Source organism: Peromyscus leucopus, chromosome 13 (genome assembly GCF_004664715.2).
Source record: "Peromyscus leucopus breed LL Stock chromosome 13, UCI_PerLeu_2.1, whole genome shotgun sequence".
NCBI classification, from domain to species: Eukaryota; Metazoa; Chordata; class Mammalia; order Rodentia; family Cricetidae; genus Peromyscus; species Peromyscus leucopus.
In genome coordinates this window covers 23944528-23969705 of record NC_051074.1, presented here as the reverse complement: position 1 = coordinate 23969705, position 25178 = coordinate 23944528, and the positions used below count along the sequence as shown (strand labels likewise).

The following is a 25178-nucleotide window of genomic DNA, read 5'->3' as shown; positions in this document are numbered from 1 at the left end:
CTTCCCGCCTTTCATGCCCCCTACCCGCTCTCCTTACACCCACCTTTGCCCATTCAAACTCTGTGTTACTCCCCCAGTCATGTTAAGGAGTTCCTGGGAAAGAGACATTTCATCCCACCCTTTCCCTATTTGAAATCATTACTGAGTTAAACCACGTCTGAATAAAAATTACTCCTTTCACTACGACACGGGTTTTTAACAGAATGCCAATATTCCCAACAACTCCACCAACAAAAACCCCTACAATATTACAGAAAGGAAAAAGGAAAGTCCTAGGGAAGACTGCTTACAGGAAGTTGTTTCTGTGGTGGGGGCTTTAAAAAGGAAGAATTTGGCTTTGTATCTGAATTTTAAGAGAACACGTCTCCCGTTTCATCCCCCTCTCCTTCTCTCTTCTGTGGCTTTTCACTAAATCCTCTTCGGTGGAAGGGGCCATTTTACAAGGCGGGTGTCCCTGGACTTGGACTTCCTAAAAATATTTTTAAAAATCCGGGGGCTTGGAGAGACGGCTCTGTGGTTAAGAGCATTGGCTACTCTTGCAGAGGGCCTGGGTTCCATTCCTAGCACCCCCACGGTGGTTCATGACCGTCTCTAAGTACAGGTCCTGTGGATCCAATGCTCTCAGCTGGCTTTTGAAGGTACTGCACACTTACGGTGCACATACTATAGTTACAATTAATCCATCATTGGCTTGGACTCAAAGCCTGTTTATCATATAAGTTATCATATAAATGTGTTAGAAGGCGCAACTGAAAGAAGAAAGATGCTGGAGCATGCTCTCCCTACCTGGTTATGTAGATGCTGTGCCATCTGTTGTCATTGATGGAGACATCTGGGAATTCCAGCCTTGTGGACCCGGAGCCCAGGTCCCAGAGGAAGGCCACTTTCCCCCGCCGCATCTCCACTGCGAGAAAATCAGACTGGGGGAGGGGAGGGGAGTGGGGATGAGTTACATACTGCTATTTACTCAGCCAGCACAACACTTCAGTGCTTTTCTGTCTGTAAATAATCGCATCCCTGGGACTGGAGCACGGAGATTCCCGAGGCAGAGAACAGACCTGACATCAGTGCTTCTGCAGACTGACCATCCACCATGCCTCTCAGGAAGCTCCCCAGAACACTCAGTGGAGTTGCCACCAAGCCACAGGAGGGTTGGGCAAGGCGGCACTCGCTTCCTTCTGTTTCAGAAGGTACCAATGGGTGTGGCACGCATACTAAGGCAAGAGCCACAAAAGCAAGCGAGCTTCTATTCTTGTCTCCTCAGAAGACATCTGTGATAATAAACATGCTTCTTACTATCTCCTTCCTGACATTCCCAAGTCTCAAGGGTTTGGATCTCTCCTGAATACAGCCAAAGCAGTAGTGGTCTTCTCTAGGAAACTTGTCATCTAGGGACTATGGGCAACTCCTCGGCAGGAAGGACCTGGGTGATGCCTGGCAATCTGAAAATAACCTCAAGTCCACAGAAGCATGATGTACCAATTAAGCAATAGGTGGCACTGATAAAGTATGTCACTTTCTTTTTGTGGCATGTGTGCCCGTGTTCATGTGTGTGTATAAGTTCACATGTATGCATATTAGCATGGCATGTTCACAAGGACAGAAGACAACCTCATGTACATTCATCGGTGCTTTGAAACAGGGCCCCTCAATGACCTGATACTCAATCACCTGGTACTTAGCTAAGTAGATTAGGCCAGCTGGCCAGGCAGCTCTGGGGATCTGCCTACCTCCGCCTGTCCAGCTCTGGAAACACAGATGCATACCGCGACACTCAGGTTTTGTTTGAGTGAGTCCTGGGAACTGAGCTCAGATTCTCAGGTGAACAGTTTACCCACTGACCTATCTGCCCAAACACGTTTTGCATTTATTTGAAACCCAAATTTACAATTGTAGCAAAGGTTACCCCTGGTAGGAGAATTCAGTGACTTCAGGACCCTCACATTGATGTTTTCATCATGAGAGGGTCCACCAAGGAGACACCTGTATTCCCAAACTCCCAGGGTCGCTCACTTACACTGGTGCTGCTGCCCAGGTAGAAGAGAAGGTTGTCAGGCTCTTGTGTCTTAACGTTCAGAGTAAGAGTGTTATAGTTGCTGGAAGAAATCTGAGGCTGGTAGGCACGGATGCAGTCTCTGTCTGCAGACACGGCAACTTTGATCTGATAGGATAAAGAAAGCAACCCATGACCTAGTGGCACACAGGAGGAATTTCCCAGGTGTCGGAGATGCCTGTCTCTGGTTCCTCTGTGCATAATTCATAAAACACTTTTGTTTTCCCAGAGTGAGACAACGTCAACTGCTTAGATACAGGATAGTCATTTAAATGAGGATTTGTTTGATTTGCTTATTTAGAGACAGTGTCTCACCTGTGTAGACCAGGCTGGCCTCCAATTGAAACACATGATCCTCCCTGCCTCAGCCTGGGGTTATAGGCGTGTGCCACTATGAAGAACTCAGCTTTTCTAACTCCAGTCTTCCATGGAACAGCAAGCGCTTTTAACTGCTGAGCAGTCTCTGTAACCCTTCAATTTTCTTTTTTTCCTTTCCTTTCCTCCTTTCCTCCTTTCCTTCCTTCTTCCTTCCTTCCTTCCTCCTTTCTTTCTTTCTTTCTCTCTCTTCTCTCTCTCTTCTTTCTTTCTTTCTTTCTTTCTTTCTTTCTTTCTTTCCTCTTCTTTCTTCTTTCTCTCTCTTCTTTCTTTCCTCTTCTTTCTTTCTTCTTTCTTTCTTCTTCCTTCTTTCTTTCTTTCTTTTTTTGAGACAGGGTTCTCTGTGTTAATAGCCCTGGCTGTCCTGGAACTTACTCTGTAGACCAAGCTGACCTGAAACTCACAGAGATCCACCTGCCTCTGCCTCCCGAGTGTTGGGATTAAAGGCGTGTGCCACCAAGCCCAGCTACAGCTCTTTAGGTTTCAATAGATTCTTTTACATAAGGCACTGTCTCATTTATACAAGATTTAATACCTCGTGACTATGGACTCTTACCACCTGACCTACAGTCAGGATTTGTTGTGGATTATTCTTTTAACTAGGCAAAGATAGGTTGCATTTGTTTATGCTGTGGAATATTACTTTAACTGTGTAAAAGTGTGTAACTTCTGTTTATGCTGCATTTGTTTAGTGATGTCAGGATGTGTGTTTACTTATGTAAAGATGTATTGCATCTGTTTCACCTTGCCTGCCTAAGGCACTTGATTGGTCTAACAAAGAGCTGAATGACCAATAGCTAGGCGGAAGAGGGATAGGCAGGGATGGCAGGTAGAAAGAATAAATGGGTGGGGGAATCTAGGCTTGGGAGAAAGAAGGAGAGAAGCAGGGACATGGCCAGGGCAAGAAGCCAGGCAGACGCCAGCCAGCCAGGAAGCAGTGAAAGTAAGATGTCCAGAAGCAGGAAAGGTAGTAAGCCCCGAGGCAGAAGGTAGATGTGGAGAAGCAGGCTAATTCAAGTTAAAAGAGCCAGCCAGCAATGAGCCTAAGCTAATAATAAGTCTCTGTGTCATGATTTAGGAGCAGGTTGGTGGCCCAAAAGAAAAAGCCTGGCATAAGTATTTGATGATCATTTGTTAAATAAATGCAGGGGTAATATATTTATGTTATCACTCAGTAAATAGCTATAGAGTACTATTTATTACATATTGCTTGCTCTCTTCATAATTATCTGTGTATAGATTTTCTATTAATTTCCACTTGTCCAAGTCTGCATTAACCATGGGATTTAGAACTCTAAGTTTGTCGTACACTTTCTTAGGTTGTCCATGACACCGAGGGAAATAAGAGCACATGGAAGCCTGCATCCTTTAATAGAAAGGAAGACTCTTGGAGAACCCAGAGTGCCTTTCCCTAGAAAGCTACAGAAAGACTAAGCTGGGGTGAGTCAAGCTCTTCCCCTCTAGGGCTCCACACTGTGGCAACTGTATACTCTCTCAGGAGGCTTACTACATGCTTAAAACAAGTGAATTGATCCCTGGGTAGTTACTGAATGATTCCCCAACTTTGACCTCTCTGTTACCACCTCATGTACTTAGTGAAGTACACTTGTACAGCATCTGCATGTATACAGATTGTTTGCTCAGAGTCCTAGAGGGTGAGGCCCGTGCTACTCAATTTGGAGAGTACCACCAGCATTAAAAGTTAATTGGTAAACTGAAGGAACAGAACCAGATGTAACCACTAGACTTAATGTCTTCATGGCAGCAAGGCTAAGTTATGAAGTCAGGCATTAACTATATTTTTATATAGTATTAATCTCCCGTCGAACAGGCCGTGAGCGCCCCTAGCTCACAGGGCCACCACAATCCCTCTCTGCTCCATGTATTAAAGCGTGGACAGGGCGAACTTTTTCTTAAGAGTCTTTGAACTCTTAAATATGAGCAGGATTCTGAGGAAGATGGTTTAAATACCCTAAGAGGAGCCTAAGAGGACATGGGGTCATTGAGATCTGGGCCTGTAGAAGTTGCAGGGGAGTTGGGGTGGCTGAGCGCCAGGCCCGCTGAATTCCGCAAGACTTGTGAGCAGGAGCCCAGGCTTTGGGAGCTGTGAGATTCTGAGCCACAAGCCCAGCTCACCGAAGCTGCTTGTTTCCGGGCACGGCTGATCAGAAGCTTGATCTCCGACAGGTTTCTACTCAGGTGTTCTTCCAGTGTTTTCAAAGGCTTCAGTCGATCAAATAAGAGGTTGGCTTGCATTTCCATGTCTTTCATTTTCCTTCCAGCCAACAGGGCTAACAAAGACAGGGAGGCAAGAGAGTTAGGCAAGAGGAGAAGAGGGAAGGGAAGTGTTCATTACTAAGACACCGGATAAGACGGAACAGAGTGATCAAACCGTGAAATATATGAACAACGCACACACCGGCAATGTGCACTCCCTGGGGCCCCTCTCCTTCCCGAGTGGAAATCTACACGCTAGGACAGTTTCATTCCGCATCCCTGTGCACCCAGATCTCTCCCAATCAGCAGGCCGAAGGCTTTCCAAAGAGGGAGGAAGACCACCGACGTACTGGTCATTGTGGAGTTGCGCAGGAGGTCATTTGTCTCCTGTACTGTGGCATTCACTCTGGACAGGTCCGCTGATGTGTTGAAGACCCTTAGGCTTAAACCCAGGGCGTCCTCTAGAGTCTTCACGGCACTCTCGTTGGCGGCTGTGGCCAGCTCTCTGGCTTTCCTCCCCTTCTCTCTCATGCCTAAAATAAAGGCAAGGACAAGCATGAGCCCCGCTGAAGACTCAGAGAAAAGTCTTAAAACCACAAATGTCATTTTACATACATTCCAACCACCATTTTTCTTGTTGAATACAAAACAAGGCTTCTTGCTTTCTCACGTCAAAGAAGGCAGCGTGTTCATATTTTCTATCACCCCACTAAAGAGCCAATGAAATAACTTGGATATTTAATACTCTAGAACATTACTTCAATTGCACAGCGAGACTAGTGGCCATAGTACTTAGTCCAGCTCTGGGGTGATACACTCACTGAAAGTACTTTTAATATTTTACGTATTGATTTAGTGTGTGCGTGTGTATGTGTGAGTGTTCGTGACTATGATACACATTTGGAAGCCAGAGGACAAGGTATGGGAGGAGGTTTCTCCCTTCCAGTGTGTGGGGTCCAGAGATGAAACTCGGGTCTCCAGGTGTGGCAGCAGGCGCCTCTACACTCTGAATCATCTCTCCAGCCCCAGACTTCTCTAGTTAGTCCCTGTCTGTAAGCCTTCTCATCTTCACCCCATGTCATCTCATGTCTAGAGAAGGCGGCTCTGGAATTTAAGCCTGTAACCAAGGGGGAAGTGGCCGCAGCTGGACAAAGTGGTATTTAGTCACAACGTGGACCAGCTGCTACTACAAGGGGCAGTAGCTTTGGGAGGACATGGCTGCAAAGGGAAAAGAATTCTGTTATTCAAGGACACCTGTCTCAGCACACAGAGTAAAATATTCACTCCGGAAGAAGCCATATAAAAGTGTACGGCAATCAAGCTAGGCACGGTGCCACATACCTGCCATGCCAGCCCCAGGAAGCAGGCACAACACAGTCACGAGGTTGAGGCCAGAAGACCCCAGAAAATAAGCGAGAAAATCCCTATGCAGACCTTCCCTTCTCTCTCAACTTGCCTGTCAGTTTAACTAGGCCCAAATAAAAACGTTAGTGTTTTATTAAATTAGTTGAAGGATCATTTTCCTTGGGGTGGTGGAAAGCAATGGAAAGAGACATTTCCAGGTAAGAAAGCCCCAGCTGAGCCTTAGAAACAAGCAAGGGGACCTGGGGTCACGTACACAGTGCATGAGACCACGATTCATTTGGGTTATGACTCAAACTTATTTAAAGTGTTGGAGAACCATGTGTTTCCAAATCACCCACATGAAATCAACAGGCTGACTTTATAATGTTTTCCCGTCCGAGGGAGGAAGATCACAAAATGAGAATTCCTGCATTTACCACGTTCACAATGAGTCTGGCGTCCCCTCCAAGGGGAGGCAATCACATTCTCTCTTCTTCTTGGCCTCTTTGGAAGGTCCCTCTGTCCCCAAAGTGCTGTGTCAAACCCGTTTTGAAAGCCAGTAATTAAGGTGGTTACAAAAAAGCCCCTAAAGCCTTTCAGAGTGTAATCCTGACATTTTAGAGTGTGACTTGATATGTTTGTTTAAAAAAGTTTCATGATCTTCATCTGTAAGTCACACTCCCTCTCAAGTTGAAGCTTAATCAATGTTGGTCTCATTTTTTACTGTAGTTCCTAATGAGACATCAGGCAGGGCTTCCTCATGCTTCTGTGGACCGCTTTCACAACAAGAAGGTAATTACACCACGAAATGCATCTCTGCTTACCTCCAGGAATTTCTCTCAGGATCCAGAGGGAGTCATTGGTCTGTCTTGTAATATTATCGGCACTCTCTTGAAATTGACTCGTCAAATTTTTCAGCTCTTCTAGCTTCAATGTAATACCTACGTGAAGGGGAAGGAAGGGTCTGCTGTAGGTTAGTTTGCTAAAACACTACCGAGGTGACAGCTTTATCATTCCTCATCCATTTACCGAGTATACAGGTTCCTGCAGATGCCTCAATATGGAGAGATCCCCCAGCAATTCTGAGCACTATCCATTGAAGACATTGGGGATGGGTTTGGTTTGTCTGATCATTTCTTTCTATCTTGCTAATGCCTTTTGCCCTATTACTTGTTCTTGAATTTTGTGCTTAAGTTCATAAAAGCACACAGATGAAGAAATGTTAAAACTGTCAGACTGTAATTTTCTCCCTGTGCTGGAACCTGCCATTTTTTTTCCCACCTCTGTCAAACCCTGATGGTGGTAGGCCTGGCTCTTTAGGGTCCCCAACCTGCCACTCTGGCCAATCAGCTCTTTGGTATTCTCTTCACCTGCCGAATCTGGACTCCTCAACTTCCTCTGATTTTAATTTATACTGTTGGATCAAAACTTCTATCAGTTTCTGTTCATAACATGAAACCACACTGAGCATTTTGAACACATGATTGAAGCATGGAATTTTAACTGTCAAGAAGTTCACAATTCAATGGCCTAGAAGGACCTTTACCTCTGCAAAATGAAGCCAAAACCTATCAACATTTATGATTGAGCTGGTGAGTGAGAATTGGGAAGATCTAATATTCAGAGAACAAGGGAGGTTCTAATTTGTCTCATCACAGAGTAACAAACAAAACTGCTGGGCCCAAACCTTTGGTCAGTCTGCTACAGTAGACCTAGCTCTTGAATCAGACAGCTATGGCAAAGTCTAGCCCTTGGTTCATGGAGCTATGGGAGGGTCTTATGCTACCCCTACAAATTTCCTGCATCAATGTGAGAAGCATATTATACATTAAGAAAAATTCCATGCCTGCACATTTTCTCATATAGAACAGATTCTTGCCATTTTATGTTACACTCATCATACATGTCCTAGGTGATTGCTTGTATACTGAACTTGTACACTCTTGAACTGTATAGGTGTTTATGGAAAAGGATTTATCATTTATGATTTAATCCAGTAACATATCAAGGAGGGCCTATCAGGTTCCAGCCAGATGAAAAAAAATGTAAAGATAGCATCAGATATAACTCATTTCTTCAAGGAACTGAGATGTTTGAGAAAAAAAGAGGAGCATCTGCACATACACCAGGAAGATCAGCAGTGATACTAACTCAGGTAACCCCTGGAATGTGGGCACAGGGAAGGCTTCAGTACAGAGAAGCGTGCACGTTCAAGTAAGTGACGGCGCTAGGAAAAGATTCACAATCACACGATGCTGAGATGAGGCGAAATCACAATGTGAAGGAGAGGAAGACACACATGAAGCTTCCAATGACTCTAAGGAGAGTGATCTCTGAGGATGCTCACTGACACGTGGCCTCTCATCCCGCTCCTCCAAATGCAAACTGACCTTGCTGCTTCCTCCTGGCACTGATGCTTTCTTTTAGAAATCTGGACGTGCGCTGCAGAACTGCTTTCCCCTGAGACACCAGGGATTCCGAGATCTGAAAAACAGAACAATTCACACATAGTAACCTCTAAGAGAGAGCAGCCCCATCGGAGGAGCAGCAGTTAGCTTCCAAATCAGAAAGTCCACCTCAGAGCCAGAGGGGAAATTCGATGTCTGAGAGGAAGAACGCAGAGACATGTGTACGTCTATAAAGAAGGCCATCGGCCATTATAAAGCTGTGGGTAAATCATTACCCACATTATAAAATGTGGGTAAATCAAATGTCAAGAGGGTATCGGACAGCATCAATGCCTTATCAGAAGAAACTGAGATTTCCTCTTTAATTGTAGTATTAGTCTTCACAAAGAAGCAAAAAAAAATGACTAAAAACATAGAGTGAGATGGTGTAATGCATTTCTAACGATCCAGAAGGCTGGGGCAGTGGACTCACTTGAATTCAGTAATTGAAGGCCAGGCTGTGCAACATAGTGAAACCCTGTTTAAACAGTTTCTCTAAAAATTACTTAAAGGGCAAATGATACGGCAAACAAACAAACAAAAACACAAACAGATTTCACCAGAAAAGAATGTGTCTAAATACATTTGAGTGTACGCTCAAAAACCTCCTAGAGCAGTGGTTCTCAACCTTCCTAATGCTGTGGCCCATGCTGTTCCTCATGTTGTGGTGACCCCCAACCATAAAATTATTTTTTTGCTACTTCATAACTGTAATTTTGCTACTGTTGTGCACTGTAATGCAAATATCTGTGTTTTCTGATGGTCTTAGGCAACCCCCTGAAAACTGTTTGACCCCCAAAGAGGTCGTGGCCCACAGGTTGAGCACTGCTGTTCTAGAAGACATTCATGACATGCAGAAAAGGAAGAGGCACAATGAAGCCCTGGGCATTTCTCACCAAGATTGTTTCATTTGCAGTCTCCTGAGCATCAGCGGCCAGTCTTTCTGCGTCTTCCATCATGATCTGGATGTTGGCGTGAACATGTGCTGCGCTGGTGGCGTTCACGGACACGTTTCTAACGTTTTCAAGGTCTCTATCAAATTGGAATTATTTAGAGATGTTATTTAAAAAAAAAACTAGTGGGGTCACTCATGATACAGTGATACAGTAGGTATCTACATGATACAGTAGGTACCTAGTAAAGCTGAAAGCTTCCTCATTTCTTCTGATATAAGAAGACAAGACTAGCAATCAATGGCTTTCCCCTCTACACACAGAAGTCATGCCTGAGAAGCTGCTTGTCATGGCAACACTTGGAACTGCTTTTCATTAACACTGAGGCTCCTGATGGCCTCAGAAACCTAGAGAAACATCATCAATTACCACCATTTGTCTCCCATATTCCTCAATCCATGTTGAAGTTCATGGTTTGTGTTGGGGTGCTCCTCCATGTGTGTACTGGTTATAATCTCTCTTGCAACTCTTTGGTAATTTTCAAAAAGCTTTATGAGCACATGCTGGGGTGCTAGGGTGGTCCCTAAAGGCTGTACCCCAACTTGATGAGATTCACTTGGCTGTCTGCAGGAGGATCAGATAATATTTCGATCAGTTGAACTTCATTCTAACAAGCAGGCAAATAGTTTAGGAATTTGCCAACTGGCAAGGGTGTGATTTCACTAGCTCTACACAGACAATGAAATGTGACAATTGACACATCTTTGCCTGCTGAAGAAATCACTTCATTTTCTCTCCAACTATATTGAATTGGGTAATTCCCATACCAGACATCAGCAATTATTATCTCTTACCATTTGACTGGGAAATTCAATGATTTATAAATTAAAAAAATGTTATTTAATGTAGGCTATCATACTCAAATTGCTTTCACTACTCTTAGACTAAATAATACAGATTTTAATCTAGCCATGGATGGAGCCCACATATCTTTAATGAATGATGGGAAATGATACAAAGAAGCCGAGGCTCTGCCTCCATTTTTTGTTACTGGTTGCTAAGGTACTCACAGCCATTCATTTCAGCACCCAACTTATGTAATAGGCTATTGAGTCATTTTAAATTGCTTTTGTTGTATAATCTATTCTTGACACTATTTCTCAATGGGGAGTATTTTCCAATTCACAAATATTCCCTCCATGCTTTTTTTTTTAAATTTTATTTATTTTATTTTACAATACCATTCAGTTCTACATATCAGCCACAGGTTCCCCTATTCTCCCCCCTCCCACTCCTTCCCCTTACCCCCAGCCCATTCCCACCTCCTCCAGGGCAAATCCTCCCCCGAGGACTGCGATCAACCTGGTAGACTCAGTCCAGGCAGGTCCAGTCACCTCCTCCCAGACTGAGCCAAGTGTCCCTGCATAAGCTCTAGGTTTCAAACAGCCAACTCATGCAATGAGCCCAGGACTTGGTCCCACTGCCTAGTTGCCTCCCAAACTGATCCCACCATGCTTTTTATATCCATCCTTTACACAAAGTTTAAAGAAACAAATTCACCAAATAATTAATACCCCAAGATTAGCTAGGCCTGCTAGCCTAAACTAGGAGGCTGATTCAGGAGGATCACAAATGCAGAGCTAGCCTGGGCTTCATGGTGGGTTCAGGGCCAGCTTAAGCAACTAGTAAGATCTTGTCTCAAGATGAAAGTACAAGGAAGACTGTGGATAGAGCTCAGTATTAGAGAGATTGCCTGGCATGCATGAGGCCCTTGGTTGGTTCAATACCCAGTATTTTAACACACACACACACACACACACCGTAGAAAAGAAACTGTAAATCCTAAGCCACAATCCAGAGCGTGTAAGTTACCATCTTGGGGGAGGAAGAACAAGGTACAGGAAGCCAGTATTTGATGAGGTGCCCCAGGTTAAGTCCAATGTACATATAAGCCCGGGAACCATGCTGGCTGGAGTTATGCTTTATTTTTAATAAGATGAGGGAAAGTTTAAGCAATAACTGCAACTATTGGTTAAAGTGACTTTGGGATGGGAGCTGGAGGGAAGGCTCAACTAACCACTAAGAGACCAAGTTCAGGTGCCAACACCCGTGTTGGGCAGTGCTCAGCTGTCTGTTACTTTAGCTCCTTTGGATTTGAGGCCCTCTTCTGGCCTCTGTGGGCACTAGCACACATTGTGACACAGACACACACACACACACACACACACACACACACACACACACAGTGCTCTCTCTCTCTCTCTTTCTCTCCCTTTCTCTCTTGAAAAAATAACCATATTACAAGCATAGACCAGCAGGAAGTAGATAAGGACGGGATGTAATATCTCTCAGCACTGGCAAAGAGACTGCCAACACTTCTACAGGTAGAGCATGGGCAGCCACATCCGCCCTCTGAGTCATGGAGCCAAGAACACAAGATGTACAGAGAACACAGTCTCCTTGTGTAACTCGCACACAAAGCACTTGAGCACGGTAGGTCCTTAGAAAGCCTTGATAGCTTGGCATGGTAGCCTAGTACGCTGTCTGCATTTTCCCATCATATATGCATGCCTATGGTAAAGTGAGCTGGCAGACACAGGAGCGAATCTGACCAGCCTCACAGGTAAAATAGGAGTCTCATTTTTACATGACAATAAAAGTTCACCAGGGAAATGACTCGGTCAGTAAAGTGCTTGGTTTGAAGGCATGAGCACCTTACTACGACTCCCCAGGGTCCATGGGGAAAAAGACAAGCATGGTGGCTTGTAATCCCGGTGCTGGGGAGGCTGAGAGAGATAGAGCTCAATAGCCAGCTAGCCTAGCCTACATGGTAAATTCCTGGTCATCAGGATGCTGTTCTAAAATAGGTGCACAGCCTCTGAGGGGCAATAGCAAAGATTGCTCTATGGCTTTCCCATGCCTGTCCTCTAAGTATGCATGCATCTACATATGCATGCACACTCAAGCATAGGCATCCACGAGTGTGCATGCATGCATGTGCACACAAACACAGCGTAAAAGCAATTCAATGCTGTAACCCAAAAAGCCACCTTCACCCTGATCAGTGGGTTGGCAAGCACTGCTTGGATTACGACAACTATGCAGCCTTACCTGTCCAAAACACCTGCTAGGCTCTGCAGCTCAGAGGCATGGTGCTCAGCGCTGTGGACCAGGTCACGAGCTCTTCGTTTGGACATCTGCATGACGAGCTCATCTACGTGGCCTCGGAGCTTACTGGTCCACAAAAGGAGCTCATCTCTGTGATGCTCCAGCTGCTGCATGGGGAAATTAAAATGTAAATATATGCATACTTATTTACTAGAGTACATGTGCACACACAAATGAGGTGCGCGGCTACTCTAGAAACTGTGGTATGGCAGCCCAAATTGTAACTTACTGTTAGGATGTCTTGTACAGTATCCATATGAGTAGTGGCGGAATCTACCCATTCTCTTCCTTCAGCGATGAGCTTTGAGGTCAAGTTCTGTTCTTCTTGAACATTCAGCTTTTTCTCCTGCATCAAAAATCACCAATTAAGGATGTATCATGAAAGCAAGTCAGCCCCTGACGTGGGCACCAAGTGAATGCCACCTGCTGGAGCTAGTGGCCAGGCTCCCTTTGTTCGAAACTAAAGCTGGCACCGTTTATAGACAGGCCTATCCGAGGACCGTCCTAACTGAGAAGGAAGGAGACACGGAGACTCACGCTGAATTCTCTCAGGTTGGCTTTGACAAGGAGCAGCAGGCGGTCGCTCTCCTGGGTCCTGTTCTCAGCTTCCCTCAGGAGCTCCTCGGCAGCCTGTAGTTCTTTGCTGTGGTTTGAAAGGAGGTCTCTGGCTGCCTCCAATGCCTTCAGCTTTTCCTGAGGCTTCTGGAACCTCTTCTGAATTCGTGACAATAAATCTTTAGCAGCCCTGATAAATAGAAATGGTTCACATAGGAAGTAAATAAAAACAAAGCATGTGTCTTGTAATACTAATCAGGGTTTTTTTTTTCTTTCTTCTTCTCTCTCTCTCTATTTTTTTTTTTTTTAACAGATTCCATGTTTCTTCTTGGAATAAAAATAACATACAAAGACTTACTTTTATTTGAGACAGGTCTTAGCTATGCTGCTTAAGCTAGTCTTGAACTCATGAAAATTCCCCTGCCTCAGCCTCCATCATTGCTAGGATTATGAATGTGAATCACCATTCTTAGCATGGATCCTGACTGCTTAAGAGTAGAAGCATTTTTTCTTTCTTTATCGTGTGTATGTGTGTGTGTGTGTGTGTGTGTGTGTGTATGTAATGGGGGAAGAGAATGCATGAGTTCCAGGTCAAGCATGTAGAGTTCAGAGGACAACATTAGGTTCTGGTCTTTACTTTGTACCTTGTTTGAGATGGGCTCTCTCATACACCAGGTAAGTTGGCCTGCAAGCTTCCAGCCCTGTTTTTCATACACCAGGTAAGCTGACCTGCAACCTTCCAGGTACTCTCCTGTTTCCACTTCCCATCTTACCCCAGGAGCTCTGAGACCATAGACCCATACTACTGTGCCTGGCTTTATGTGGGTTCTTGGGGGTTCAAACATAGGTCTTCATGCTTGCACAGTGTGCTGAGTAGTTTCATGTCAACTTCACACAGGCTAGAGTCATCTGAGAGAAGGGAGTCTCAGTTGAGAAAACGCCTCAGTAAGATCGGGCTGTAAGCAAGCCGGTAGGGCATTTTCTTAGTTGGTGATTGATGGGAGAGGGCCCAGCCCATTTTGGGTGGTGTCACCCCTGGGCTGGTGGTCCTGGGTTCTATTACAAAGCAGGCTGAGCAAGCCATGAGGACCAAGCTAGTAAGCAGCACCCCCTCCATAACCTCTGCATCAGCTTCTGCCTCCAGGTTCCTGCCCTGTGTGAGTTCCTGTCCTGATTTCCTTCAGTGATGGTCAGTGATGTAGAAGTGTAGGCCACATAAACCCAACTTGCTTTTAGTCATGGTGTTTCTCCACAGCAATGGTAACCCTAACTCAGACACAACAAGCATCTTTACCCTGTGAACCATCTCCCCAGCCCTTGACTGGGAAGGCTTTTTCTTAGATAGCTATGGTTTAAAGTAGGATGGACTGTTTCCCTGGTTAACAAACGATAGTCACAAACTTCCTACCATACTTTAGTCGTGGAATTAAAATAAATGACCTCAGTGAAGCTGGACCTGGAAAACTGAGAGTATATTCTGTGTTAATGATGACAAATGCATTCTTTCACTGGACCAAGAACTGAAGGAAGAGGGAAACTTATTCATAGGGCAGGAAAAGGTTCGGGGGGCAATAAAACAGGTCTGATAAAAAACTTAGAAGTTCAAATTGCTAAAAAAGACACAATTTGAACCATTAAAAAATGCAAGCTTTTGGAAATCAAAAGAATTGTTTTTCTTATTATTCAGTCATTAATAGAATCTTGTAATTTTGCCCTGGCCGGCCTGGACCTCACTATATAGACCAGGCTAGCCTAAACTCAGAGAGATCATCCTGTCTCTGCCTCCCAAGTGCTGGAATTATAGGCATGTGTTATATTGCACACGGCAGAAAATTTTCTTCTGTTCCTTTCTAAACATTATCCGTGGCCTCAATCATGTGAACAGGACAGACAAGGCCATACTCTTGGTGTCTTGCAAAGTTGAACAGAATAAGTAGTTTTCCATGGACTGCTCTTCTTTGTAATCCCATGGATCATTAAGCAGATTCCACAAGAACAGTAGACTTGGGTCTATCCTCAGTTCTCCCACTCCCTGGAAATTCTCCGTGAACGTCAGGATACTGACATGGGAAGACCATAATGAAGGACCGGCCCATTTAGTACATGCAGCAGCAGCCCCCGACCCCCACTTATCTCTCACAGAACACATTTCTGTACTGAAGTCATCTTTGCATAGTTCTGGGGACACGAGCATGGAAAATGGTTCGGGATCACAGCTGCCGGTGATAATCTGCAGTGTGCCCAGCAGAGTTCCCACGGCAAGTGGCAGTCAGCTGTCCTCAGCAGGGCCAGTGGGCAAGGGTGCCACACATCTCTAACAGATAGGACAGTGGGGCTCAACTGTGCAAGCAAGGTGATTCAGACAAGCAGCTGCTTTCCTGCAGAGAATCTGGTGTTCAGATGGGTGCTATGGATGACGGACCCCCAGGAAAACCCACAGATGCTGCATTTCCAATGGCCTCCCCAGGCAGAAATGTCACCCCCCCCCATACTGCGTCAACAGGTACTAGGGGACCTCACAGGCATTCCTCCCCACACACCCCTGCAGGCTCCTTGTGTCCTCTTCCTAACTGGTTGCACATCCTTAAAGAATCTCGGCCCCCGGGGATGGAGAGATGGCTCAGAGGTTAAGAGCACCGACTGCTCTTCCAGAGGTCTTGAGTTCAATTCCCAGCACCCACATGATGGTTCACAACCATCTGTAATGAGATCTGGTGCCCTCTTCTGTGTACATAATAAATAAATAAATCTTTAAAAAATAAAAGAATCTCGGCCCTAAGTTGAATTACACGTGGGATCCTGGGAGTTGCAGGGAGTCCCTGAAAGTGGGAGTGGTCTGACTTAGAGTGCAAGTGACTGGTGTGTGTGCCACAACTGTTTATCCACACTCAAGCACTGGCCATGACTCAGATAACAATGATAATTAGTAATATGATGATAAATAATTCCTAAAATAATCCATGACATCGGAAGAGGGATTATCTTGGAAACTAGAAAACGGAGGCTAGAAAATACACTTTGAATTCCCCCATTGTTAATAAAAGTTCCCTTAGTCACAGCCTCACTTATAGATGGGGGAGAGAAACATAGAATCTGATTGACAACTGTATTCTAAACAGAAAGGGGGCTGCAATTATAGGGCAGGCAGTCCCAGAGAACCCAGCCAATGGGGAGGTCTGGGAACAGGGGAGAGGAAGGGGTGGCCCTGCCTTCCTTGGTGGTCTAGAAGTTCTGTTGGGCACAAAGGCTCTGCTGTATGTCCTCTGAGTGTCCCCAACTCCTAGTATCATGCTTGCACCCGGGGTAAACCTTTCCGCTGAGTGATCCGAGGGGCTGGCCGCTGCAGGGTGATGTGAGGAAGGGGGTCCCGCAGGATGGCTCTGAGACTCTAGGACTGCCAGCCCGGGAATCTGTGTCTTTTATAGCTCCCGCATTGCAAGGATTCTCTCCTACGTGGGGCAGCAGCAGAAGGCAGAGCTGCCACGCTCGCTGCCACAAATGGGCACTCTGTGGTCTTGGTACTCACTCTGGCACTTTGCTGCCTTCATAGCACTCGGTTCAGTTTTCTCTGGGCCTCCCCAGGCTCTCTGAACCAACATTCTAGTGACTGTATCACGGGACCTCGTTCCACACCCTATCCAACCAAGTCAAGTTCCACCTGAGCAAAGCAACAGGTCAGAAAGTGTATTCAAAAACGAAAGGAGGTAGCCGGGTGGTGGTGGCGGCGGCGGCGGCGGCGGTGCACGCCTTTAATCCCAGCACTCCGGAGGCAAAGCCAGGCAGATCTCTGTGAGTTTGAGGCCAGCCTGGGCTACCAAGTGAGTTCCAGGAAAGGCACAAAGCTACACAGAGAGACCCTGTCTCGAAAAACAAAACAAAACAAAACAAACAAACAAAAGATGAAAGGAGTATAAGCCTAATGTGCATGTTGCTGGGGGAAAGCGTGCAGTACTTTACATTAACATTCTTGTGGAACTAATCTGGAAACGAGCAGGAGGGAGTGTGGATCATGTGACTAAATGATCTGGTTCCTATGGTCTGCTCTGATAACAGGATACCCTGAAACCCAGGAAGGCGGGACAGGACCTGTGTCTGCACACACTGTAATCGCAGCTTTTGGGAGGCTGACGTGGGAAAATGGTTAAGTTCTAGGCCAGCAGGGACACATAGTGAGATCCTGTCTCAAAGGAGAACGAAAAAGAAGAGAAGGAGGGAGAAGAGGACAAAGAAAGAGAGGAAGAGGACGGAGGAGGAAGAAGGGGAGAACTTGTAGTATAAATATTTAATATTAAACCACATAGAAATATGGAAAATAAAAGAAAACGCTTGCCCAAGACATCTATCCCATGATAGTTTACAGTAATAAAATTTACAAACACTTCAAGTGTTACTAGAAGGAACAGAGTTAGTGAGTCTCATGTAACTGGTTAAAACGATCTTCAGGCTACCTGATGGAAAGACAATGTCAGCTAACAGCCATGTGGGGAAAAACCTAGAAAAGGCCAGGCAGGAGATCACAGGCTCCCGAGTCTACACACATCCATTCTCTGGGGCTGCACCCCGTGGGGTTCTATGAGGGCCTGCGTGACCAAGCTCTGTGATTCTGATAGTGTCCGTCTGTCCCGGAGTTTGTGGTCGGGGTGTCCTACTTTATTCTCTTCTCGACAGGTCACCCTGCACTTGATTATAATAACAGTTCCCCAGGCTCTTCAGTTTGTAGTAGATAAAATCAAGCTGAGAGTCCCAGAGAACACAGAGCCTATTGCACAGTATGCAGAGATGGACTGCCCTGATTCCACTGACTTTTTTTCTGTATTTGTAGTGGTGGGTACCCATCTCCTCATCTCCTGGACAGCCGACCTCTCTCCTCGCTTGCAATATTAATTCTCAGAGATCATTCTCCCCACCATTTCCCCCCTCCACAGCATTCAAATGCCTGCTTCTCATTGGTGGTGTTTGAACAGTGCTCGGGACTTACTTGAGTTCAAGGGTAGCATTTTGGTGCATCTCGGTGAAATTCCTTTTCTTGGTAAGCTCCAGCAAAGAAGACATGTTCTGGTGCATGCTCTGAAGAGCAGAACTGGGTGGCTGGAAATCTTCACGGGCGGTCTGATTCAACATCGCCACCTTTGTCGTGATTTCTACAGAGAACATTTGTGGCTAGGTAAGTCTCTTCAAGGTAGGTAGTAGGGATCCCGGACACTTCAGGATCTCTGTGCTATGGGGCGTCCCAGTCCCTTGGCATTAGGAAGCCCAGCCCAACACTGTTCACCTGCTTCCTAAGGTGATCACGACTCTTTCTACCAGACATGCACCCAGTCCCCAAAGGAGAGCCCCACACTACCTTTGATGTTTGTGTGCAGCTGCTCAATGAACGTGGCCAGGGCTTGAGTCCCATTGACGGTTCTCTCTGCTGCCTGATTCACCTGCTGGCTGCTGGTTAAGACTCTAGTGAGCTGACAGGACAGTAAGGACTCAGGTTAGTGTGGTTTACTACCACGTAAGCTTCCAAATGCTAGCTGCTGTCTCTTTCAAGTGATCAAATACATCCAGATCATAAAAAAATACACTATTGTGCAAACCAAGGCTAATATTTCTGGGCTCAGATGTGACTAACAGGATCCTGAAATCACCTAAGAGACACTCATCATGAGAAAAAATGGTTTATTTTTATAAACAGTCTAGAAGACTAGCAAAGCAAGATGCTCCTGTGTCCAGTTGTGAAAGCCTTCTACTCACATTAGCTCCCGTGTACAGTCACATGTCACCGAGTGACAAGAGAAATGACTCCTTAGGGAATATATGGGTGCTGTCTAGATAGATACCATGTGTGCTTCCGTACACACAGAAGGTATTGTGTACTTACACCTAAGCTGAACGGTACTTACCTGTGTGCATATATAATACACACACATTTAAGGTGCAGCCCATTGCTGCTTGGTCCATGAAGCATATAATCATATATGATTAAATTGAGAATATGATAAAAATCAAGGCACTCAGTAAACAAGGGATGCGTGACCCTGGTGGCAGAGCAGGAATCCACTGGCACCAGGGGAAGCATCGGATTGTAAACACCTCAATTGGCTACATCACCATTTTTTCACTGTCATCACACTGTTATATACTTTACACAAGTGTGTTACACTTTACACACTGGCACTCCTGCAGACACATGAGCAAGCCCTTTTGCTACTCTGTTGGCGTAGCTAAGAGGTGGCTGAACAGTCTGTGCTTTTATGAGATTGGAGACCAGAACGTTAGTGGATAGTGCAGAATTTCACACTGACTACAGGAAGGGGAACCTCACTGCCTGCGAGGTTTTAGTTCCTGTGAAGTAAGAACAAGGAGTCAGGGAGACTGCTTTAGACCCCCCAATCTGCCAGGCAGTAGAACTATCCACCTCCAACCTGATGGGTAACATGGGGGTGACCAGCACCTCCTTAGGAGTGTGAGTGAGGCCATGACCCCAAAGCTCCCAGCCCTGACGCTGACACAACTGCCCTTAGCTGTCACTTCTTTTCAGGAATTTCCTAAGTCAAAAGAAGATTGGGATTGCAATATCAAAGAATCTAAAAGAACAGGCTTGGGCCTGCAGGCATTTTCTCCTTAAGGCCCAAGAGAATCTTCTTTCCTGATGAGAGAGAAATTATTTTAGTCAGATTATTTTTGACCCAATATCTAGTTGCGGAGGGACCCCAAGTCCACACTGCAACTTGCAAGTTCTTTTCAAATCATCTTTGGTTACAAATTTCTTTTGTGTGCACAGCTGTGCATGTCTGAACATACTGAGAAATATATAATAAACTATGTTTGACAACAGGCCCCCCCTCACACGCTATAAACCAGGACATATTTTGGTGGCTCACACTTTGCCATGAGGTAAACAAAATTAATAATTCCCTGCTGACATGAAAACTAAGCTAATTGTATCTAGGATCTAAAGCCATCAGTCAACCTGGCCTGAAACCTGCAAGTCACAGGACCACTAAGTACTGAAGCCACTCTGCCTCACAAACTCCACAGTAGAATGAATTTAGGAAAAGAAGGAACTCATAACCTTCTTTTAGTTCCGCTTAGGTTAAGGAGAGAAGGCAAGCAGCTAAGTGAACCACCCGGTTCTTCCTTAGCGTGGGTGACAACAGTGATCTGGTCAGGAACCTTTTCCCACTACAGCAGGGGAACTCGTGGGGTTAGAATTGTTTGATGATACTCCAGGAGCCTGCCAGATGGGACCCAAAGGCTCCCAAGGGCTGCCCTGGGAGGCTGGTGGGGAGCTGGGTTTTTTTGCAGAGAACTTACCTCCTTCTGCAGGTTTTCTGTTTGTTCTGCAACCCCTTCAAGCTGGATTTCTGCCCGAATCTTCTTAGCATTTTCTTTTAATAAATACCTCTAAGAAAAACAAAAGAAGCAATGTTACATTGTTTACTGTATCACATTAAATGTTATTGTTTACAATGTTACATTGTTTACTGTATCACATTAAGTGTTTCATTGTTTACAATGTTACATGGTTTACTGCATCACATTAAAATGTTCATTCTTCTGGGACTCATGGGCTAATTGCTTTTTGGCTTAGAGAAAGACATTCTACTTCCTTTTAATAGTTACTTAAAAGCAAAAGGGCTCACTCACTCATCACCAGCTGTCAAGTCCAGCAATGCACCCCTGGCTACCACCTTCCACATTACTCTCACACAGACATAAACTCAAACTCTGCTCTCCTAAGGAGACTCCAAACAGATGGCATTCATAGACCAAATATAGCTTTATTTCAGTATCAAAGTTATAAATATTGACTATTATTCTCAACACATGGAAAAGTACTTACTAGGCAAAATGAAAAAGTATTCAATAAGGAAAAGCCCTTTAAAATTATTTATAGTTAAGTGTTCAATCCATCCCAACATTCTAACCTCTTCACTTGTTTAAGTAGGGAAACCTTTCACAAGGTAGTTACGTTACTATTTAGGAAGGGTGCAGTTCACATCCCTGCCCTCCAGAGAGTGTTGGAGATGAATACAAAGCATTGTTAAGGGGATGGATGGGTGGATTACATCAGAGTAAACCATTCAAGGTTTGTTAAAATCTGAACTATTTACTTCACTTGATAAATTCAAAGTACAGTCATACCCCTGGGACGTAACCAGCAGAGCACATCATTTATTGATTGTGTATGTGATGGTTAGAATAGATATTGAAGCATCTCTTCCTTCTATTTTTTTTTTTGTAGAATTTTCTTAATGAATGCAGAATCACCCATCTTTCAAAAGCACATTTTGCTATTTGATAAAAAGTAATATAAAAATATTTCTTGGCGTTCATCAGCTTCTCCTCAGTACCAGTGTGTGAGTGTGAGTGTGTGTATGGAGGAGGAGAGTGACTGAGCACACACAAGAAAAGCTTCTTTCTGTAAAACACTATTTAGTAATGACCATCCTTTTTCTTACTGCAAGACACAGGGGGCAGATTATTTTAAATTGAAATGTGGAGGTAAAAAGTATATTCAGCAATATTTTTTTTTCCAATTAGAATTAACATTCCAGAGAAAGGTACTGTCTCTGATTCCATTTCTTAACTTTCCTCTCCTTTTGACCAAATCTGTTGATAAAATATAAACCAAGGATTGACGCGTTGAGATGTTAATGGTCTTCCAAGGAGGAAGACTATTTTTGTACCTTGGACTCCAGTTGAAGATAACAACATGTAACAGAAAACAGCTCATCTTTGGCATAAACCAGCACTAGAGAGGATATGGTCCAGATTTATTTCTAGTATTTGTATTTGGACAGCTTTTTTTCAAGTACCCAAAGGTCTGTCAAAGAGGAAGGAGAGTTGAAGCCGAATTCCAGAAGGTGGGGTGAAATCCGTGGGCAGAATGTCCAAGGAGGTTTCTGTGAAGCAGCTCCATCAGAGCTCCCCAGAAACCCCCAGTGAGGTGTGGGATAAGGACACTGTCACTGGCCACCCACAGGGGATTGAAAGGTTGGGGAGACAAATGACCCCCCCATACTCCTTCTCTCTCAGTGACAGATGTTTCTCTCCACCATCTCTACATCCCTAGTACCTACCTGGAAATATTTAGTTGTATTTTCCAGACTTGACAAAATCCCATATGGGGCAGGGAAACCGCCAGTGAGGTTCAGAGACAGGACAGCATCGCCAAAAGCATCCAGGTCATTCAGCAAGGCCCCCACACATTCATCATCACAAGCTTGAAGAGAAAACGGGGAGAAAGCAAAAGCTAATGCAAACAGCCTTAGTCACGGTGTTATAAAGAGAACACACACACACACACACACACACACACACACCAGGGATCTGTGCACCACACAGATCTCCTTCTCACTCCAGCCCAGGGGGAGCTGCAGTTCTCTCCTGGTGATGGAGACTCAGCAAAGTCACACCCTCCCGGTCACAAGGACAGGAACGTGACCTAGGCATCACGCCTTCACGCCACTTGAACCATTACAACGCTGTCACTCATCTTAACTGGGCCTGGGTAGGAGTTGTCCTAGCGTTCCCCTCCAAAGCCCGCTTCCACTGTCTGTGTGCGCCAGTCCTTCCTCCTCAAGCAGAGATTGGTGGCGAACACAGCTGGGAGCCTTTGCTTATAGCACACGGAAACGAAAGTGAAAACCTTTTCCAACTCCCCGATACTCATCTCTTCTAACCCTCTCCCATCACCCACACAGAAGACATCCCAAGATGACTTCCCCTTGCACTCCACAGAAACATCCATCAGAGCAGGAGAAAACTAAAGAGACCGGAAATTGGGGCAATATAAATGACAGCCCCATAAGGATGGTCCCTCCTCCTCACTGATTGGTCCTTGGTTTCAGCAAAGGAAGTATTGATACAGCTCAATTTTGAAATAAAAATTATTAGCTGGGCGTAGTACATGTTTTGTAATCCCAGTCCATACATGGGAAGGTGAGGCAGAACTGTGATGCCTGAAGCCAGCCCGGACTGTATCACAAGACCCTACCACAATCAAAGTCATCTTGGCTTATTCGTGCACCACTAAAGGTTCAGTTCAGTAGATTCAGCAGCAATGTACATTGAGAAAATGTAATAAAATGTGAAGTACAGTGAGATTCGTGGTACCCCACCGACCCTGTGGGTGTCATAGCCGGGTCAGCAGGAAAACCCAACTTGAGACACATACAGGAGAATCACCTACAAACACAGTCGCTCTCCACCAAGATGTGTCTTGGCAGGCATTCCTCACAGCGGAGCCCCGTGGTTCCTGGCTTGCAGACACACTGCCCAGACGCTCGGTCACAGTCACTGTGGACAGAGCCTCGGGGGTCACAGTCACACTTCTGACAGCTGCCACCTGCTGCTCGAGGGTTGCCGTGATAGCCCACGGAGCACCTACAGAGAAGAGGATCGTAGGTATAGACAGAGCAGTCTGTACCAACCTGGAATACATACACCAGCTCTGTCCAGAGGCAGTCATCATCCTTTTGCCAAAGAAAATGCACAGCACACACTCACCTTAGGAGACCTTGCTATGGGATATCAATGTGCCCCCCACATCTGTAGAAAGGTATAAACTGGTAGCGACTCCCAGATCACTGTCGTAACTACATCCCACATAGTATAATATATGACATATGATATTTGCTTCCTTGTGACAGTTCAGCGGTGTACCTTTCACAGTACTGTCCCTCATAGCCAGGGATGCAGGCATCACACCGGAAGTCACTGTCACCTTCCAAAACACAAGTGGGGCTGAAACTGAAAGAAAAAAAATTAACAGAAGATTTCAGACATTAGCTTCAAATCTTCCCCAAAGTATTTATTCACCATCACTGTTCTAAACGTTAAGTGATTATACGGGGTAGTTAGATAAGCTGCTAGAGCTGAAATCTGTGGAACAGAAGGTAAGGAAGCCTGAGGGCAATTTTTATCCATCATTTGAAAAGGCCTTCGCTGCAAGGTGGCCGCCGGTGAGTGCTAAGTCGATCAGTCTCACAGAGTGTAACTAGCTACCCAAGAACTTCCAAATCAAAGGGAGTCTTATTCTGAGAGAGGAGCTGCCATGTTTATTAGATAATGATAGAGTTGATAAAGCGTGGAGAACAGGAAGACTGAACGTTGCTGGTTAGGACAGTTCCACAGGCTGTGATGGCATGCATAGGACAAGCCACAGAAAAGCTACTCTGCTGGAACACGGAGACAGGACTGAAGGTCACCTGATAGACCAGCAGAAGTAAACTGATATCACTACCCAGATGGAGCTCTGGGCTAGTCCCTCCTTGGCCCCACCCTCTGCCTCCTCGTGATGAACTGCTCTGGCGCCACCTGGAGGCTGATGTGGGTAACTGCAAACCACAGAAACCTGACCCAAACCAAGTGGGAAATCAGGTCTGGTTTCTTGCAGGGGAGGAAGCTGGGTGTCCACAGCATGAGTTATCAGCTCTGCACCACTTCTAACATCTCGCTCCTTAAATAATGAGGCAGACTTCAAGGAAATACAAATACGTAGAAGATGAACCAAGCAACCTGTGGCCTCATAGGTCATGACTAAGGGCTTAAGGGATGGTTAACCTTATTTGATGGAAGAAATAAAGTGTGTTACTCAACAGTATGGAAATACACAAAGTGCATGGTAAAACAGTCATGCACACACTTCTCTGGGTACACATAGCCAAAAGTCACAGATGTGGAGTATACATATAGATATTATCTTTTCCAGAATGATGCCACATTACCTATTCCACAGCATGGGCAGTTCCATGGCCACCACATAAATTATTAACTGACATATAAACATCATGCATCTTTTCTCAGTGCTTGTGTGTTTCATTCTAGGTATATGTATACAGAAACAACCCCTATACCCTTACATTGAATATGAACTGGATTACATATCTGGGAGCTAAAATTAGTCTTGAAAATTCCCAAAAGCTAATTATTATTATTATTATTTAAATTAGTTCCATGCCAACAATCAAGACCCACATGATGCTTTCCTTTTGAAAAGATCCTGGCAGCCAGGCGGTGGTGGCGCATGCCTTTAATCCCAGGTGGATCTCCGTGAGTTTGAGGCCAGCCTGGAGGAGGAGTGAGTTCCAGGAAAGGCACAAAGCTATGCAAAGAAACCCTGTCATGAAAAAC

General features: G+C 45.1%; 1 protein-coding gene across 1 annotated transcript in view; it reads right to left on the bottom strand.

Moving 5' to 3' along the window:
• Lama1 (laminin subunit alpha 1) overlaps window positions 1–25178 on the bottom strand; it is a 131634-nt gene that overhangs the window by 21172 nt on the left and 85284 nt on the right. Inside the window, 16 exon segments of the mRNA XM_028885123.2 lie at window positions 787–920; window positions 2018–2161; window positions 4565–4719; window positions 4996–5178; window positions 6814–6930; window positions 8380–8473; window positions 9333–9468; window positions 12441–12604; window positions 12727–12843; window positions 13035–13242; window positions 18031–18193; window positions 18397–18508; window positions 20355–20444; window positions 22124–22266; window positions 23236–23429; window positions 23709–23795. Of these exon segments, the coding sequence (XP_028740956.1) occupies window positions 787–920; window positions 2018–2161; window positions 4565–4719; window positions 4996–5178; window positions 6814–6930; window positions 8380–8473; window positions 9333–9468; window positions 12441–12604; window positions 12727–12843; window positions 13035–13242; window positions 18031–18193; window positions 18397–18508; window positions 20355–20444; window positions 22124–22266; window positions 23236–23429; window positions 23709–23795 (2241 nt within the window).